This window comes from Zootoca vivipara, chromosome 17, assembly GCF_963506605.1.
Source record: "Zootoca vivipara chromosome 17, rZooViv1.1, whole genome shotgun sequence".
In the NCBI taxonomy this organism is placed as follows: domain Eukaryota; kingdom Metazoa; phylum Chordata; class Lepidosauria; order Squamata; family Lacertidae; genus Zootoca; species Zootoca vivipara.
In genome coordinates this window covers 21531309-21549300 of record NC_083292.1, presented here as the reverse complement: position 1 = coordinate 21549300, position 17992 = coordinate 21531309, and the positions used below count along the sequence as shown (strand labels likewise).

Genomic DNA, 17992 nt, shown 5'->3' with positions numbered 1-17992 from the left:
TTCCAGTTTCCACGAAAATATTTCCAAAGGACCATCATTTACCTTATGATTCTGGTAGGACGTCACAGCGATAAAGGCCGTCTCTGGAAAGACATGGGTGCAGAAGGCTGTGTTTTTGGAGCCAAACCCATTGTTCTCATCCGCCTTGACGATATGGAGTCTGGGCTGGTATTTGTGCATGGAGTTGAGGATGATCTAGAAGGGGAGGAGGAGGAGGAGGAGGAGACATTAAGAATGTAAGAACGTAAGAAGAGCCTGCTGGGTGAGGCCAATGGCCCATATAGTCCAGCATCCTGTTGTCATAGAGACCAACCATATGCATGTGGGAAACCAGTAAGCAGGATAGCTCAGTTGGTTAGAGAATGGTGCTGATAATGCCAGGGTTGCAGGTTCGATCCCCATACGGGACAGCTGCATATTCCTGCATTGCAGGGGGTTGGACTAGATTATTCTCAGGATCCCTTCCAACAATTCTATTATTTCCCCCCTTCTGCAGTTTCCAGCAACTAGAATTGTGGAGGCAGAGCATAGCCATGCCTAGGAGCCATCAATAGTCTTCTCTTCTGGCATCAGACAGAGCACAACAAATACCCTAATCGGGGATGCATTGGGAATTGGAAATGCAACAATTTTTGGGGGGGGGGGAGGTTACCCTGTGAAGAGACTCCATGCAGAAAGCCACCATTAATGGCGTTATTTGATAAACCAGGGGTTTCCAAACTGTGGTCCACAGACAACCAGCTATCATTCAGAGGGTCTGCCTGGATTCATAGCAGAAAATGGAAGTGTTCCCCATTAAAAAAAAATCACAGTGGTTTTTAACAGTTAAGATGAAATTTAAAACCATACAGGTTCTAGCACAATTGCTAGAACAGGCAGAAAAATAATCAAGCAGGCTGCTAAGACCCTAAGAAATTTTCAAGTGGTTTGTAGGAAGGGGAGGGGGTGAGATTTGGGAAACACTGTCTGTTTTGGTGTTCGTGAGTTGCTCTGGGCATTTGTATGAGTAAAGAAACAAATAAATAATAGTAAATACTTGCCTAAGTAGTAACTAGTTAGTAACTCCCATTGACATCATCAGGTGATGGGGTCTGAAATCACTCCTGTTTACCCAAGATTGTATTCAACTACCGGTAAGTCCTATTCAGAGTACATCCATCGAAATTAATGAACCTAAACCAATCATGTCTGCTAAGCTGAATGAGTCTACTCTGAGTAAGATTGGCACTGAATACCACCTACAGGCATTTACTTAAAGGGGATTCCTAAAGCCTTGCTTTCATTTCTTTCTTGGTACATTGTTGCATCAGAGTGTTTGCTTGTGAATATGTCTCAGTAATACAAAAATATACAGTGTGTCCTAATTCTGTTTCCCTTTGTCTCCTGGTATGTAACTGCATCAGAATATATGCTTGTGATTGCTTGTATTATTCTTCTGCACTGTGTTGTATTCAAATTAAGCTCTACTCAGCTGGAGCCACTGGAATTAATAAACCTAAGTTAGTCATTCATTCCGTTAATTTCAGAGCAGGACTAACATTAGATACAACCTATTATTATTATTAAAAATTTGCAGACCGCCCTTCATCCTCAGATCTCAGGGTGGTTCACAGCATAAAAATACAAGATAAAAACACAAAATATATAATAAAAACAAGAACAAAAGTATTATTATTATTATTAGAAAGGTAAAGGACCCCTGACAGTTAAATAAGTCCAGTCGTGAACAACTCTGGGGTTGCAGCGCTCATCTCGCTTTATTGGCTGAGGGAGCTGGCATACAGCTTCCAGGTCATGTGGCCAGCATGGCAAACGCTTCTGGCAAACCAGAGCAGCACACAGAAATGCCATTTACCTTCCTGCCGGAGTGGTACCTATTTATCTACTTGCACTTTGACATGCTTTCGAACAGCTAGGTTGGCAGGAGCTGGGACCAAACAACGGGCGCTCATCCCGTTGCGGGGATTCAAACCGCCGACCTTCCAATTGGCAAGCCCAAGGCTCAGTGGTTTACACCACAGCGCCACCCGCATCCCTATTATTATTATTATTGTCATTATCATCATCATCATCATCAGTATTACAATTTATTGCCTCCCTTCACCCTAAGGTCCCAGGGTGCGTTGCAACAATTAAAATGTAGCATTAATATTGAAACACTGTATTTTTTAAAAAAAAATGAAAACAACAATTTGCTAAAGGCTTCTGTTTTCATTTCTTTCTTCATAGGTAGCTGCTTCAGAACTTTTTGCTTCCGTGTTAAAATAACAGCAGCAACAATAACTCTCTTTCACACACACACACACACACACACACACACACAACAGGGAGAAATTGACCAAAGGAGAGCGAAGGCCAGAACGCAGGATGGGCATTTGGCATGGGGTTAATGAATGCGCCAGGGCGCCTGACCCCATCTCGTCCTCCCATCCTTCCCCTCCATCTCCCCATTGTCCTTTGAAAGGAATGCCAAGGGAGGGGGGGTGCCCGTCGGAAGGACCTCCCGAGCGCCTCTCCCCACCCGGCCCCAGCCTTCCAAGCCGACCCAAGTCCCGCAGATCTCCGGCGCTCCCCAAAGCCTAATCTCCAGGAGCGGCGAGGAGGAGACGGGGAGCGTATCAAGCGGGGTCCCGCCCGCCCGCCCCTTCTCCTCCTCCCTCCTGACAATGATTGCCGTCGATTCTGGCGACAGGGAGACGCAGGCTGCCCCGCGGGGCCTGCGCCAGCCAGGGGCCTCGGGACGTCAGGGCTGCTCGCAAAGCCCCTCTCATCCGGGGGGTTTAGCCAAATCGGCTCTGACATCCCGGAGAGCCGCAGACATCAACGGTGAACGATCTAATGGTTTTTAATTTCATTACGGCTCTCCTAATTGAGGGGGCCGCCCGCGCGCCTCCCCGCTTCCCATTGTTGTGGAGCGCGGGCTCCGCTTGGCAGGGAGGGAGACGGTTGGGCCCAGTGGGAAGGGGCGTCCCAGTCGGAGCGCCCATTGCCCTTTGCGCGTCCCCCACCGCAAGCCAGGAGTCGTGTGTGTGTGAGAGAGAGAGAGAGAGCAGAGTTGTGGGGGGGGGAGAGAAAGAATCATAGATTCGTAGAGTTGGAAGGGACCGCCAAGGGTCATCTAGTCCAACCCCCTGCTATGCAGGAAGATGCAGCTGTCCCATATGGGGATCGAACCTGCAACCTTCGCATTATCAGCACCATGCTTCAACAAACTGAGCTGTCCATGCCCATATATAATTCTTCAAGAAACAGCCTTCTGTGCACCCCCACCCCATCCTAATCTAGGAGTGGGGGGGGGAGAGACACACAGAGACACACACAGAGAGAGGGGAGAGGGGGAGAGAGAAAAAAATAATCATAGAGTTGGAAGGAACCCCAAAGGTCATCTAGTCCAACCCCCTGCAATGCAGGAATCACGGCTAATGTGATTCCAGAAAGGGCAACCAAAGATTATCAAATCTTCAACCTTTTCAAACCCAGGATCTACTTTTAACCCAAATGGGGTACCAATTTCTTAATCTTTCACCATATATTTGCAGGGTGGTAGCACTCCTGCTGTGACCCACCTTGAATCAGGCCACAACCCACCTGTTGAAGAGACTGCATGCAAAGGAATTGCTAGACATGTGAGCTATGGCCCTTCTTCAAATATGCCTCACATCCTAGTGAAGAACAGATGAAGTTGCCTTATACTGTACTGAGTCAGATGATTGGTCCATCTAGGTTAGTATTAACTACATCAGTGATCTTCAGCTGATGGACTCCCAGCATCCGTTAGCCAACTTAGCCAACTATCAGTCCCATTGCACAAAGAAAACTTCCACATCAGGGAATAATGTCCCTCACCAGGACATGCTATCTTTCTATGTGCAGGGAGGGTTGTTTTGTTCTTGTCTCCAGGAGATGAAAGCACTGAAACATGTCAAACATCTCTCCTACAACATGAAGTGGTATCTCTCCTACAACATGAAGTGGTATCCTCAGGGAGAGTTTGAGGACATAGGGGTTGTACTTGGGCTACAACTCTATGCTGCCTGGGGTTGGTGGGATTTGTTCTTCAACAGCATCCAAAGCACCACAGGCGGTGATGGCTGGTGCTCATTGGGACTGGTAGGGCAGAAGACAAGGAGCCCACCTGTAGGTGGCGCCACAGCCAGTGACAGGCAGAGCCAACTAAGTCCATTTTTGACCCCCGTCCTCTTCCCTGCTCAGTTCTGCAAAGGCAACACTGAGACTTAAGGTGGAGGAAGAATTTGGCAGACATGCCCTGGGCCTGATCTGGTTATAAATAGCAAGGAAAGCAGGTGGAGACTGGCTGAGGGCAGACTGGGGCTGGGGGGGGGGGCAGTTCTGGTCCTAATGGGCCGGCCTCCACTGGTCACAGGTTCCCCACACCTGGTATAGAGAGAGAGACCAAGAACATATATTTGCAGTGGCTACCAAGTCAAACCTCAAGCAATTTAAGTATTTCTGTTCTTTCTATCATGAATCTATAGCTTATTTCTAATTTGTGTCTTTGTCTGGTTGATACGTTTGTAAAGGTTTGCAGTCTGCCCTGGAATCTATTCTGACTGACAGCGATATCTAAATATTTTAAAAGAATAATCACGCTTCCTTAACTGTGGTCTTTCACACACAAACATGTCGTTTAGCTATTAAATGTTTGAGGCTAAGGTTGTAACTGTTTGCAGAGGGCTAGCTGTCTTAGGACTCAGCTACAGCTGCAAATAAAACGTTTTAAGTGAAAGTACAATATGCAAATCTGACACTAGATGGTGACAGTGAGCTATGGCAAATTCAATATCTTCTTCAAAACGTTTTTTGAAGCATTTTCACAACGTTTTTTATATGTGTGTAGATTTCACCCTAGTCTATTGCTGCAAAGCCAGTGAAAGGTCTTGTGGCATGTTTACGGCTAACAAATTTATGATTGTTATTATTATTACTGTATTATTATTATTACTGTATTATTATTATTATTATTATTATTATTATTATTATTATTATTATTATACTATAATACATTTGTCTTAAAGGTGCCACAAGATTCTTTGATGTTTCTGGTTTGTTTCTTCATAAGATTTATACACTGCTTGATTGTTAGGGGGGAACTTCAAAAACCTCAAAGCGTTTTACAAAAGGTTGCAATCCTATACGCATTTGCTTGCTTGCACGTAAAATCCCTGGGTCAGGCAGTAGGTCAGACTTCTGAAAGGACATTATAGGATTGCACTGTTCAAGGTTATAACAAGAAAAGGCACGGCATGCGACTAACTAGAAATTGTTGCCCTTAGTCGAAGATAATTTAGAAGCAAGTTATAATTAATCACAACACATTCCCATGCATGTTTGCTCAGAAACAATTCCCATTGTGTACAATCGACCTTAATCCCTTCATAAATAAATTTAGGATTGCAATCCTTAAAAAAGAGGAGGAGGAAGAGCGGAGGAGGAGGAGGCATTCTGTACATGCTCTGATTCCTCCTTGAGGTCTAACACCAAAAATAGGTGCTGAAGCTAAGTCCAAAACATGCACAGTTAAAATTAAGCCTGGACTAGAATACTGGGGATGTGTGTGTGTGTGTGTGTGTGATGTCAGTCCAGTGAGGCATGAGGATTAATTCAAACTGTAACCTGGGCTGGGCGGCTGCACTTCAATCTAGGTTACTAGATCAGTTAGCACATTGTACAGATCCTTGTTTACAAGGCGCTGCTGTCTCCCATTTCATCTCACATCTCCCCTCCACGTGTCTGCAGGCACCACTTGTGCAGCCGGAGCTCAATTAGAGCCAACTGTTGACAGGGCGCGGCTGCCAGCAAGATGCATCAAACACACTTCCATCAAATTAAGACCAACTTTATTCACTGTTAAACACCTTCCTGGCTCAGGCTTCCCGGCCGCCCATCCCTCGGCATTTCAGCTGTCAGCCTCAGCTTAATGGAAAGAATTTGAGCATTAATGCTCTCTCGCTGCTGCTGCTCTGGCAGTCAGTCTACAGCATAGCTGCCAAGTTATCCCTTTTTTTAAGGGATTTTCCATTATGCTGAATAGGCTTCCTCGCGAGAAAAGGGAAAACTTGGCAGCTATGGTCTACAGCAGGCAGCAAAAGCATGCAGACCTCAATTGAAAAATGCCCTCCATTACTCTAGGTGGGGAAACTAGAACTGCAGGTGATTTTAGCTGAGCATCAGCAGAAGCCTCCTAGCAGGAAGAGTGGTTCCACAGCAGAACAGACCTCCTCAGGAGACAGTGGGCTCTCCTTTGCTGGGGATATTTCAGAAGGTGCTGGGCCACCAGCTGGCAGAGCTACTGCAGCTGTATTTTGAACAGCAGGCCCTGTTCTTAAGCAGGGCACCGGACTGGAGTACTAGTTCGGAGGCCCTCTTCCAATTCTGTTCTTTTGTGATTCCACAGGCCACAACTCCACAGCCAGGGGCATCGCAAGGGGGGCGGTCCACCCTGGGTGTCATGCCTAGGGGGGTGACAAAATCTCCACCCGGATGGGTACGGAAGTGCTCGCACCCCCGGTGGGCGGATTTTTGCAATTGGCGCAACCGCTGTGAAAATACGGCCACTGGTCATGCAAATACGGCCAGCGATCAGCCTCCCCCCCCCCCGGGCTGGCGGCATTCACACACTCCTGGCAGTCAGCGCTTGCATCCCTGGCGGCGGTTTTATGCGATCGGCGGTCAGATTTTCATAATCGGTGGGCGGCGCTGGCACCCCTGTATCTGTTTCGTGGCCAACCCTCCCTAAAAAAAGGTCAGCAACTCTGGGCAACGTTCCCAAAAATTGCAATGGGGGGGGCGGGGTTGACAAAAAAAATTGCACCGGGTACCACCTGACCTTGCTACGCCTCTTTCCACAGCAACCTGTTTTCAGTGCTGGGAAAGGACAGTAATCAATATGTGGTTGGATGATGAGAACGCAGTGCAGGCTGTCTCTGGTCATACACAGAGGAGCTTTCTCTCATTGCTGAAAAATATCACAGTCTCCATTTGCCTCCACCCATCTAAGATTAGAAGAGACCTGCGTTTTACATAGGGATGGGTGAATCTGTCAATTTCAGTTTTTGTCTCCTTTTTAAAATTTAAATTCAGTTCTCCACATCACTTTGAGATTTTTTTTAATGTCAGGAAATGTATCAGCATTTTTGTGTGAATTTATCCTAATGTACAACAAGTTTGCATGCAATTTTGGTTAAAAGACACACTTTTGCAAAGCAGCACTCCCAAATATAATGCATCGCTGCATGTTATTTTTCACTAACATGAGTCATTCTTCCATACACCTTACCCAAATATACACATTTTGGTACACATTACTTGGCTAGAACATCTCAACATTCAGAAAAGTGCAAATTTTGGAAGATGGCTGTGTCTCATGTCAGAAAGGGTGAATTAAGTCAGTTCCCCTTTAAATGAGAATGCAGTTCAATTTCTCCCACCCCCCCCAGGTTGAGGCTTGGCCATAAGAATAATTCCCAGAGCATTTGGAGGCTTAGAACATGCTTCTGGGATAGCTCAGTTGGTAAAGCATGAGACTCTTAATCTCAGGGTTGTGGGTTTGAACCCCACATTGGCCAAAAAGATTCAGTCAGGGGGTTGGGCTAGATGACCCTCGTGGTCTATTCCAACTCTACCATTCTATGATTCTATTATTCCCCTTTGAGAAATCAGACTTCAAGCAATATGTGTAGAGGTGTACATGAAAGAAAATAGAGCAGTGGAAACACAGATAAATCAAGAGACTTTCTTACCAAGAGAACATATAAAACAATAATTTTCTACATTATTTCTACGTCATTATTTTATAAACTCCAAATCCCATAAATTATACAATATGCATAATGTCAGCTTTATTACCAGGTAGATATGCCATCTTGTTAACATATGTTGTTTTATTATGCTTCCCTTTTTTCCAAACAGAGAACTGCTTGACCCATAGCCCCCTCACCAGCAGAAATATTAGTTGCAATTCTGAAATAAAGGTAGTTTAAAAAAAAATTCCCTCATTTTCCTTCGCAAGTGCTGCATATACACTCTAGCTTCAAAGTATGTTTTACCCCTAAAAGAATTCTGGGCACTGTAGTTTATGAAGGGTTGCTAGGAATTGTAACTCTGCAAGGGGTAAACTATAGAGCCCAGAATTGTTTAAGGATGAGACTGTGCTTCAAATGTGCTTTAAAGATACAGGATGTACACAGTCTAAGTCACAACATGCACACGCCCTTACATAGCACCCAAGCTACTCAACTGAAAATTCATTGGGGTTTACTCTCCATCAATTTATCTATAGTGGCAAGGAGTGGAGAGCCTGTGGACCTCTAGATGTTGTCAGACTTCAAATCCCATCAGTCCCTGCCAGCATGGCGAGAGTTTTAGGCCATCAACATCTGGGAGGTCACAGGTTAGCCACCCGTAATCTAGGTTACAATCTGGCACAAAGTGAAATCAATGTTGTGAAAGTTTATATCCACCTTATCTGTTGTTGCCATTGGATCATGGCCCAAAATGCCTACTTTCTAAAATGAGAAGAAGAGTTGTTGGGTATGCAAGACTGCCTAGAAATGTTTACCCCTAAACCAGGGGGGGGGGAACCTGTGTGACCCTCTGGATGTCATTGGACTACAACTCCCATGGTCCCTGACCTTTCATCTTGCTGCCTTGGCCTGATGGGAGTTGTAGTCTTAACCAACAGCTAGGTCACAGCTTCTCCATCTCTTCCCTGTTACTGGGAGTGGCTGCGACAAACGAAAGGCACTCTGCAGGTGCTTAGAGAGTCACCATCCGTGATTTCGTATAGCAGGAGCTTAAGATTGCTCAATCCTATTGTGGTGTATATGTATGGATCCAATTAAGCTCTGGTTGAAAAGCTGGAGTTTGTTTTGTTTTGATGAGAGTTCCAATGTCAGTCTGTATCAGCCAATATGAAATTAAATCTGCCAGGTACTTACATGGCCAAATGGGTCAAGATGATTGTTGGTCAGCTTGAGTTTTTGGAAGGAGACCAGCTGCCTCATCCAATGGGCCCCAGTGGCTGGCGAGTCCGGGTGCACATATAATCTTCCCGGCATGGCAGGCTCAGCTTTCCCAGTCACTGACCTAACCAAAATCAACACAATGGGTTTGGTGTTTTGTTTTGTTTTATTCCCTCAACTATGTTAGAAAATCAGAAAAGGCTGCAAATCAGAGGCGGGAAGAGCAGCTTATCCACACTTATCTTTCCTCCACTCTATCCAGGCATGGCCCATGCTTTAAAGTTGTGTCCAAGTGCCCTTTTCCCCCCATGAAACCCAGCTTTTTAAAGCTTTTGCAGGGAAAGCTCCAGGGCAAAAACCAACAGCAACTGCTTGGATACAGAGCTTTAAAGCACAAGGAAAGAGTGGGGCAAAATGTAATTGTGAATAAGCCCAGAGAAAGAGAAGAATTGTCAAATGGCTTTTCCCTCCCAGTCCTATTCCTCAGACATGCCCCATCCCTTCACTAATTTTGCAGTAGCTAAAGTGGTAGAGTCTGGAGGTGGCACAACAGACTGCACCGCATTGCAGATGACAATAATGATAATGATAATGTGCAGCAGAGAGGGGTGGTGGAGTCCTGAAGTCATGGAATGCAGTAGAGACTGCTGCTGATTGGCACTAGTAGGATGGAGGCCAACAGTAGAGGGAGCCAGAGAAAATGCCTGGTCTATGACAGGCATAGGCAAACTCGGCCCTCCAGATGTTTTGGGACTACAACTCCCATCATCCGTAGCTAACAAGACCAGTGGTCAGGGATGATGGGAATTGTGGTCAGGGGCGTAGAAAGGGGGGCAGAGGGGTCGGGCCGCCCCGAGTGCCACTCTGGGAGGGGTGACAAGATGGCCCCTGCCTCCCTCCAGTTGTACAGCAGCCAAGGGTGTGCGCAGTCCATACAGTTGCTGCACATGCACAGTCCGTACGGGATGCCCTGCCCTGGGTGCCGGAGAGGGTTCCTCCGCTACTGATTGTAGTCCCAAAACATCTGGAGGGCTGAGTTTGCCTATGCCTGGTCTGTGATAGGTAGAGCCAATTCATTCTGGTTTTGTCCCCACCATACCCCTTGCTGAATTTTATGAGACTAAGGAGGAGGACGCTGACAGCCAGCACAACCCATGAGACTGATTGTAAGGAGGTGGGCAGGCGGAGGCTGGCAGAGGGCAAACTTAGCTTGATGGGGCATTGCCCCCCACTTGCCCTAATGGACTCGCCTCCACTGACAGAACAGACTGCCCTATTACATGCTGCAGCTGAAGGAATCACATTCTTGAATGTGCAAAGTCTGGTGGATTTGAAAGATGACAAGAATGGTATTGTCCTACCTGAAGTCTGGAGTGGTACAGACCTACCCAACAGTGCCATTCAGCTGTGTGCCACCCAGTATTTAGAGCTGTCCCTCCCTACACACAATGCAAAATGACTGAATTCTGGACTGTTTCGCTTTGTACTGCTCTGTGCTTCAGCCAGGCAAATGAGAGGCATTATGAGAGCACATCTTCCAGCCAGGGAAAACCACTCAAGGTGAAAAGCGGAGCCAACAATGGGTGGGGTCTGTGAGGAGTTCCAAGGACCAGAGAGAGGGGCCTTAAAGGCCCCCCCCCCAGCCAGTGGTTTCCTCAACTCTGCTTTAATGTATAGACAAATGTTCTTAGTCCAAGGAGCAGGGTATCCCATGCCACACCAAAGAGCAGGGGTCAGCAAACCTTTTCAGCAGGGGACCAGTCTACAGGCCCTCAGATCTTGTGGGGGGCCAGACTATATTTTGAAGGAAAAAATGAATGAATTCCTATGCCCCACAAATAACCCAGAGATGCATTTTAAATAGAAGCACACATTCTACTCATGTAAAAACACGCTGATTCCCGGACCCTCCGCGGGCTGGAATTAGAAGGCGATTGGGCCGCATCCGGCCCCCGGGCCTTAGTTTGCCTACCCATGCCAAAGAACAATTGCCCCTTTTGACTTTGCTCTGTATAGATTTTGTTTTAAACCCTTTAATCTTGCATGGTTTTTGCCCTATCTCCAAAACAGAATTAGCCTGCATACCATTTATTATCTGCAAATTTGTATCTGTGGTCATCAGAGGGGACAATATCCATTAACAGGATGTACTTTGTTTTTGGGTTGAGTCCCGTCACTTTCACCTTGTAGCTGGGGAACATGCGCCTAAAAAGAAAAGAAAAAGACATGTCAATATTAGCAGAGACATGCATTGATCTGAAAAAGTTTGCTCTGGAACAAATTGCAATTACAGTCTTCCGTAGTATAACCAAGATTGAGAACCAGATATGAGGTCCTGTTATCGTTAAGGAGTATGATCCACCAGTAAGTTCTCTTACAGCTGCAATCCTAAGCATTTACTCAGAAGTATACCCTGCTACTTCTGGGTTGCCTTACTTCAAATAAATTTGCTTAAGACTCCTATCTCTCCTCTCTGCTTCCTCCCTCTCTTTTTTCAAAAGAAGTCATCCAGTATCTGACGCCTTTAAATAATTTCTCACCCATGGGTCTGTGTAATCTATAGCACTCTCTAACCAGAATGCAGCACTTCTGAATCCCGAGTAAAAGTCGCAAAGTAATTTAAACAGCCCAAAGCAAAACCAAGTGAAAACAAAATGATATCATACAGTTTCCAAAATAGAACAAAGAGCTATCAGAGGTGGGGAGCTTGTGGCCTCCAAGATGTTAAAGGTAAAGGTAAAGGGACCCCTGACCATTAGGTCCAGTCACGGACAACTCTATCTCACTTTACTGGCCAAAGGAGCTGGCGTACAGCTTCCAGGTCATGTGGGCGGGAGGGCGCTGAGCTCTCCTTTTGGCTTGCGCTCCTCCCGCCTGTGGAGGGGACGCTGTGAGCTCCTCGGGGAGTGAGCGGGCAGGCGGTGGCAGCGCGGGGGTATTGCGGGGCAGGCTCGGCAGTGCCCCCTCCATTTTCGCGCCCTAGGCAATGGCCTAGTCCGCCTAAATGGACGCACCGGCCCTGGCGGTACCTATTTATCTACTTGCACTTTGACGTGCTTTTGAACTGCTAGGTGGGCAGGAGCTGGGACCGAGCAATGGGAGCTCACCCCTTCGCAGGGATTCGAACCACCGACCTTCTATCGGCAAGCCCTAGGCTCTATGGTTTAGACCACAGAGCCACCCGCATCCCAAGATGTTGCTGGGCTATAAAATGACCACTGGCTCATGCTGGCTGGACTTGATTGGAATTGGAGCCCTAGCTTCCCAATCCCTGGTTCAGAGTGTTTAACATAGCCATGAAGGTCTCTGGGTGGCAATGCAACTCACAAGGAAGGGTAGGAAGATAGGAAACTGCTTTTTACCAAGTTGGGTCATTGGTCATCTAGCTCAGTATTATCTACACACCCACTGACTGGCAGCAACTCTCAAGGGTTTCAGGCAGGTGTCCTTAAACCTACTGGAGGTACCAGGGATCGAACCTGGGACCTTCTGCACATAAAGCAGATGCTCTACCACTGAGCTACAGCCATGTCCCTAAGACATAGGAAGCTGCCTTATTATGAGTAAGGCCATTGGCCCATCTAGCTCATTATTGTCAACACACTAACTGGCAGCAATTCTCAGGGGTTTAGACAGATGTCCTGCTTAGCAGTTGGGGAGCAGGAGGAGGAAGACTGGAATTTTAAGAGCTGCTGGCAGAGCTTGTTTTTTTCTTCTTCTTCTTTCGCCTCTCTCCATTTTTCCTTGCATGTTATGCACGCCTGTCTTCCTACGGATTTCTGTAAGCTGCTCTGCAATTGTATTTACAATTGTATTTAGAAGAGGCTTTTGTAAGTGTACTACTGTAAAAAAATAACTATGTGGAAAGCAACAAGAAGTCTTATAATGCATTAAAGACTAACAGATTCACAGAATCATAGATCTGTAGAGTTGGAAGGGACCATAGGGGTCAACTAGTCCAACCCCCTACAATGCAGGAATCTTTCACCCAATGTGGGACTCGAACCCACGACCCTGAGATTAACAGTTATGTTTATATTGTTTACAAAAGTTGGGTGCCTGCCCCTCTCTCTACCAAGCAGAGGCCCATGGGGCTCCTTTGGAGAATTGAAGAAATACTACCGGTATATATACACATATTTACTCCTTCAATCTGCATGGAGGGAGTCCAGATCTTACAGCATGGTCATCTCAAGAGTGGTTTGCTCCCCACCACAGGGCAGCACTCCAGTCTAAGGCATCTCTCCTCATTCTGCTGCTCCTAAACACTAAGCCTCCTTTATTCAGTTGCATGTCAGTGCCTGAAGGCGGTTGGAGGATGGATGGCGGCTAACAGATTGAGGTTGAATCCTGACAAGACAGAAGTACTGTTTGTGGGGGACAGGAGGCAGGCAGGTGTGGAGGATTCCCTGGTTCTGAATGGGGTAACTGTGCCCCTGAAAGACCAGGTGCGCAGCCTGGGAGTCATTTTGGACTCACAGCTGTCCATGGAGGCGCAGGTCAATTCTGTGTCCAGGGCAGCTGTCTATCAGCTCCATCTGGTACGCAGGCTGAGACCCTACCTGCCTGCAGACTGTCTCGCCAGAGTGGTGCATGCTCTAGTTATCTCCCGCTTGGACTACTGCAATGCGCTCTACATGGGGCTACCTTTGAAGGTGACTCGGAAACTACAACTAATCCAGAATGTGGCAGCTAGACTGGTGACTGGGAGCGGCCGCCGAGACCACATAACACCGGTCTTGGAAGATCTACATTGGCTCCCAGTACGTTTCCGAGCACAATTCAAAGTGTTGGTGCTGACCTTTAAAGCCCTAAATGGCCTTGGTCCAGTATACCTGAAGGAGCATCTCCACCTCCATCATTCTGCCCGGACACTGAGGTCCAGCACCGAGGGCCTTCTGGCGGTTCCCTCGTTGCGAGAAGCCAAGTTGCAGGGAACTAGGCAGAGGGCCTTCTCGGTGGTGGCGCCTGCCCTGTGGAACGCCCTCCCAACACATGTCAAAAAAGAAAACAACTACCAGACTTTTAGAAGACATCTGAAGGCAGCCCTGTTCAGGGAGGCTTTTAATGTTTAATAGATTATTGTGTTGTATTTTTCTGTTGGAAGCTGCCCAGAGTGGCTGGGGAGACCCGGCCAGATGGGCGGGGTATAAATAATAAATTATTATTATTATTATTATCATCATTATCATTATCATTATCATTATCATGGTCAGTTCTTTCAATGCTTTGAAATACTAATGATTAACCCCCTCAGGTGTCACCTAACAAAGGAGTTCTCCTGACCATCAACACTTGTTGATTGACAACGGTTTAAAGGCCCTTAGGACATTTGCATAGGTTAATTAACTCTTCACACACTAATTGCTGGTGCTCAGAAGTAGGAACGCAAATTCCAATGCGCATGGATCTTGATTACATTCTCAAAGTCCAAGCACAGTCTTTACACATAAGCACGATTTAAACACCTCAACCCCCTTGCATAACTTCCATTCTAATACACATTGAGACTGCCTTATAACATATCCCAGTTATAGCATACAAGTTCTAATTAAATCTTAACCTTTACTACACTTAAACATCTTAGCACCACAGATCTACAGTATTACAATATCAATGCACACAAGCAAGAGACTTTAAAACACGTCTGTGGCATCCAAAATTATACTGAATAAAATCACACGTCTAAAACATACTTTATAAACACTCTTCCTTTTTAAATTTGAAAGTCTTTAAGCAGGGCCATTTTAAGCACCTTTGGCGCCCTGGCACTGTGGTGCAACGGATCCCTCCGCCGCCGCCCCCCCCCCCCGCCCCGGGCTTGCTGCGCGGCGGAGTGGCCGGCGGGTGGGCAGGCGCGGCTGCATGGCGCCCCCCCCCCCCCGCGGGCTGGCACCACCCAGCCTGGCCGTAGAGCCAGCCCTGTCTTTAAGACTCTTGCTGCAACAGACCTATGGATACGGAGCAATGGATTGACACGGAGCAATGGATTCAAGCTACAAGAAAGAAGATTCCACCTAAACGTTAGGAAGAACTTCCTGACAGTAAGAGCTGTTCGGCAGTGGAATTTGCTGCCAAGGAGTGTGGTGGAGTCTCCTTCTTTGGAGGTCTTTAAGCGGAGGCTTGACAGCCATATGTCAGGAATGCTTTGATGGTGTTTCCTGCTTGGCAGGGGGTTGGACTGGATGGCCCTTGTGGTCTCTTCCAACTCTATGATTCTATGATATAATTATATGTTTGCATGTGTGCATGTATATTTGCATATATTAACTATTTCTATATAAAAAAAATTCCTTCAGTAGCACCTTAAAGACCAACTAAGTTTATATTTTGGTATGAGCTTTCGTGTGCATGCACACTTCTTCAGATACACACATGCACACGAAAGCTCATACCAAAATATAAACTTAGTTGGTCTTTAAGGTGCTACTGAAGGAATTTTTTTATTTTGCTTCGACTCAGACCAACACGGCTACCTACCTGTAACTATTTCTATATACTTCACTGAATAAGAATTATATGCATTATACATACATAACATTGAGCAAAAATGAGTACAATAATAACAACAACAACAACAACAACAACAACAACAACAACAACAACAACAACTTGAATTTGAATTTGAATTTATATACTGCCCAATATCTGGAGGTCTCAGGGCTGTTCATAGAACAAAATCAAAATACGAAACCACAAAATATATAATCAAAATAAAAACAACAACCCATTAACCCCCCAAATATATACACACAACACAACACAACTTGTCTGTAAGGTACCTCCAAAAGAACCACAGGAATAAATTTGTTTGAAACTGTATAATTGTCTCTTTTTTTCTATTTCAATTCTAGGCCAGAATCCAATTAACAATAAATCTAGAAATCGAAGGAACCAAAGGCTGGAATCCTGTACCTGGAAGTGAGTCCAACTGAACCAAATCAGATTTACTTCCAGGTAGACAGGTATAAGATTTCCTTGGACTCTGCTTCTCCTCCACAACGGCATATCCTCTGTGCCACGTGGTCAACATGAATAAGGGCTGTGGCTTAGTGGTACAGCATTTGCCTTGCATCCAAAAGGTCCCAGGTTCAATCCCCAGCATCTCCAGGTAGGATCTGGAATGTCCCCCCACCTGACATCTTGAAATGAATCATTTCCCGCCCATGTAGAAAATACAGAGCTGGATGGACCAAGGGTTTGATTCAACAGAAGACCACTTCCTATGTTCCTAAACTGCTTTTGAGATGGAAATTTAAATGGACATGCTAAGGCAGTGGGGAACCGGTCATTGTGTATAAAAAGCAGGGAGGGGTGCCTGAAAATCCTGTTTGCTAAGACAAGCTTCTTTGTGCCACTAAGCAGTTCTTTGCATCCTCAAAACTTAGAAGGGAGTGGCAGCAGGGTCATCAAAACTGCAGTAGAACTTTGCTCTCTTCCTCCTGCGACAGATGCAACGGATGCGAACTAATCAATGCTCCATTCGCTAATGAATGCTTATACATAAGAATGTATGAAGAATCGTAGTGGATCGGGCAATGGCCCATCTATTATTTTATTTATTTATTTATTAAAATTGTATCCTGCCCTTCATCCGAAGATCACAGGGCAGTTCACAACATAAAAAAAATACATACAACCACCAGCAGCCAGGATTCTCTATGGCACAAATGTGGCAGGAAAAAGTTCCCACCCAAGAAGAACAGGATAAGTAAAGTGATGGACAACATGGAATTGGCAAAGTTAACAGCTAAAATAAGAGAACCTAATGATGACTGTTTTGTGCAGGCATCCCCAAACTTCGGCCCTCCAGATGTTTTGGACTACAATTCCCATCTTCCCCAACCACTGGTCCTGTTAGCTAGGGATCATGGGAGTTGTAGGCCAAAACATCTGGAGGGCCGCAGTTTGGGGATGCCTGGTTTTGTGGAAGAATGGAAGCCTTTTTCGGACTAGTTAAAGAAATATTATAGTATGATGAATTTGCAAGCAGGATTTGAACTATGAGCAACAGAAGGAATTAAAGATTATTGCATTGTTGTTATGGTATAAGAGAGAGGTGACAGGGTGCAGCAACGGGGAGCAATGTAAAACACAATGGAAAATGGGGTGGGAAGTCGACAAAACAACAAGGAAAAAATATGTGTTGGAATGTATATGTGATTTTTTTGAAAATTTGATTCAAATTTTGAAAATTATAACGGGGGAGAGGGGAATACAGCCAGATGCCCATGGGAAGCTTACATGCAGGATCTGAGCACAACAGTACTCTCCCCGCCTATCATTTCCAGAAACTAGTACAGTATCTGGAGCATACTGCCTCTAGCGGTGGAGGTACAACATAGCCAGCGGGGCTAATAACCAATAATGATTATAGTTATCCATCTAAAGCATTATAGAAGACTTAGATATAAAACAATATATAATAGTATATAATATAATAATATATAATAGTATATTTATACAAGGGGGAGGGGGGAGAAACAACATTGTGTTCGGAAACGGAAACACAGAATAAATTGCAGCAAATCCTAAACTCCTCAAACGCAGAATCTTCCAGTCAGACCCTGGCATTCATTTCAACAGGACTACCGTAATTTCAAAACTGGAGTAAAAATTGAACCTTAAAGCATAACCTCTGGCGCTTGTGGTGGAGCGTGTTTTTGGAACACCATAATTGGAGGCGGGATCAGAGAACAGTTTTTTCCTCAACACTGAGAGGTAGAGATAGCGCCCTTGTAAGTTATATTAAGGGACCCAGGTGGCACTGTGGTTAAACCACTGAGCCTAGGGCTTGCCGATCAGAAGGTCGGCGGTTCGAATCCCTGTGTCGGGGTGAGCTCCCGTTGCTTGGTCCCAGCTCCTGCCAACCTAGCAGTTCGAAAGTCAAAATGCAAGTAGATAAATAGGAACCGCTACAGCGGGAAGGTAAACGAATAATGCGAGATGAGCGCGCAACCCCAGAGTCGGTCACGACTGGACCTAATGGTCAGGGGTCCCTTTACCTTTAC

The 17992-nt window shown here is 45.8% G+C and overlaps 1 protein-coding gene and 1 non-coding gene across 2 annotated transcripts in view; both read right to left on the bottom strand.

Annotated features, from left to right (window-relative positions):
* The window catches only part of TBX5 (T-box transcription factor 5), a 44750-nt gene that overhangs the window by 20108 nt on the left and 6650 nt on the right, over window positions 1-17992 (bottom strand). Inside the window, exons 3-5 of the mRNA XM_035098282.2 lie at window positions 11067-11186; window positions 8958-9105; window positions 43-195 (exon numbers count right to left, since the gene is read on the bottom strand). Of these exons, the coding sequence (XP_034954173.1) occupies window positions 43-195; window positions 8958-9105; window positions 11067-11186 (421 nt within the window). The remainder of the gene's footprint in view (window positions 1-42; window positions 196-8957; window positions 9106-11066; window positions 11187-17992) is intronic.
* On the bottom strand, window positions 12440-12515 carry TRNAI-UAU (transfer RNA isoleucine (anticodon UAU)). The gene has a single exon. It is a non-coding gene; the product is annotated as a tRNA-Ile (tRNA).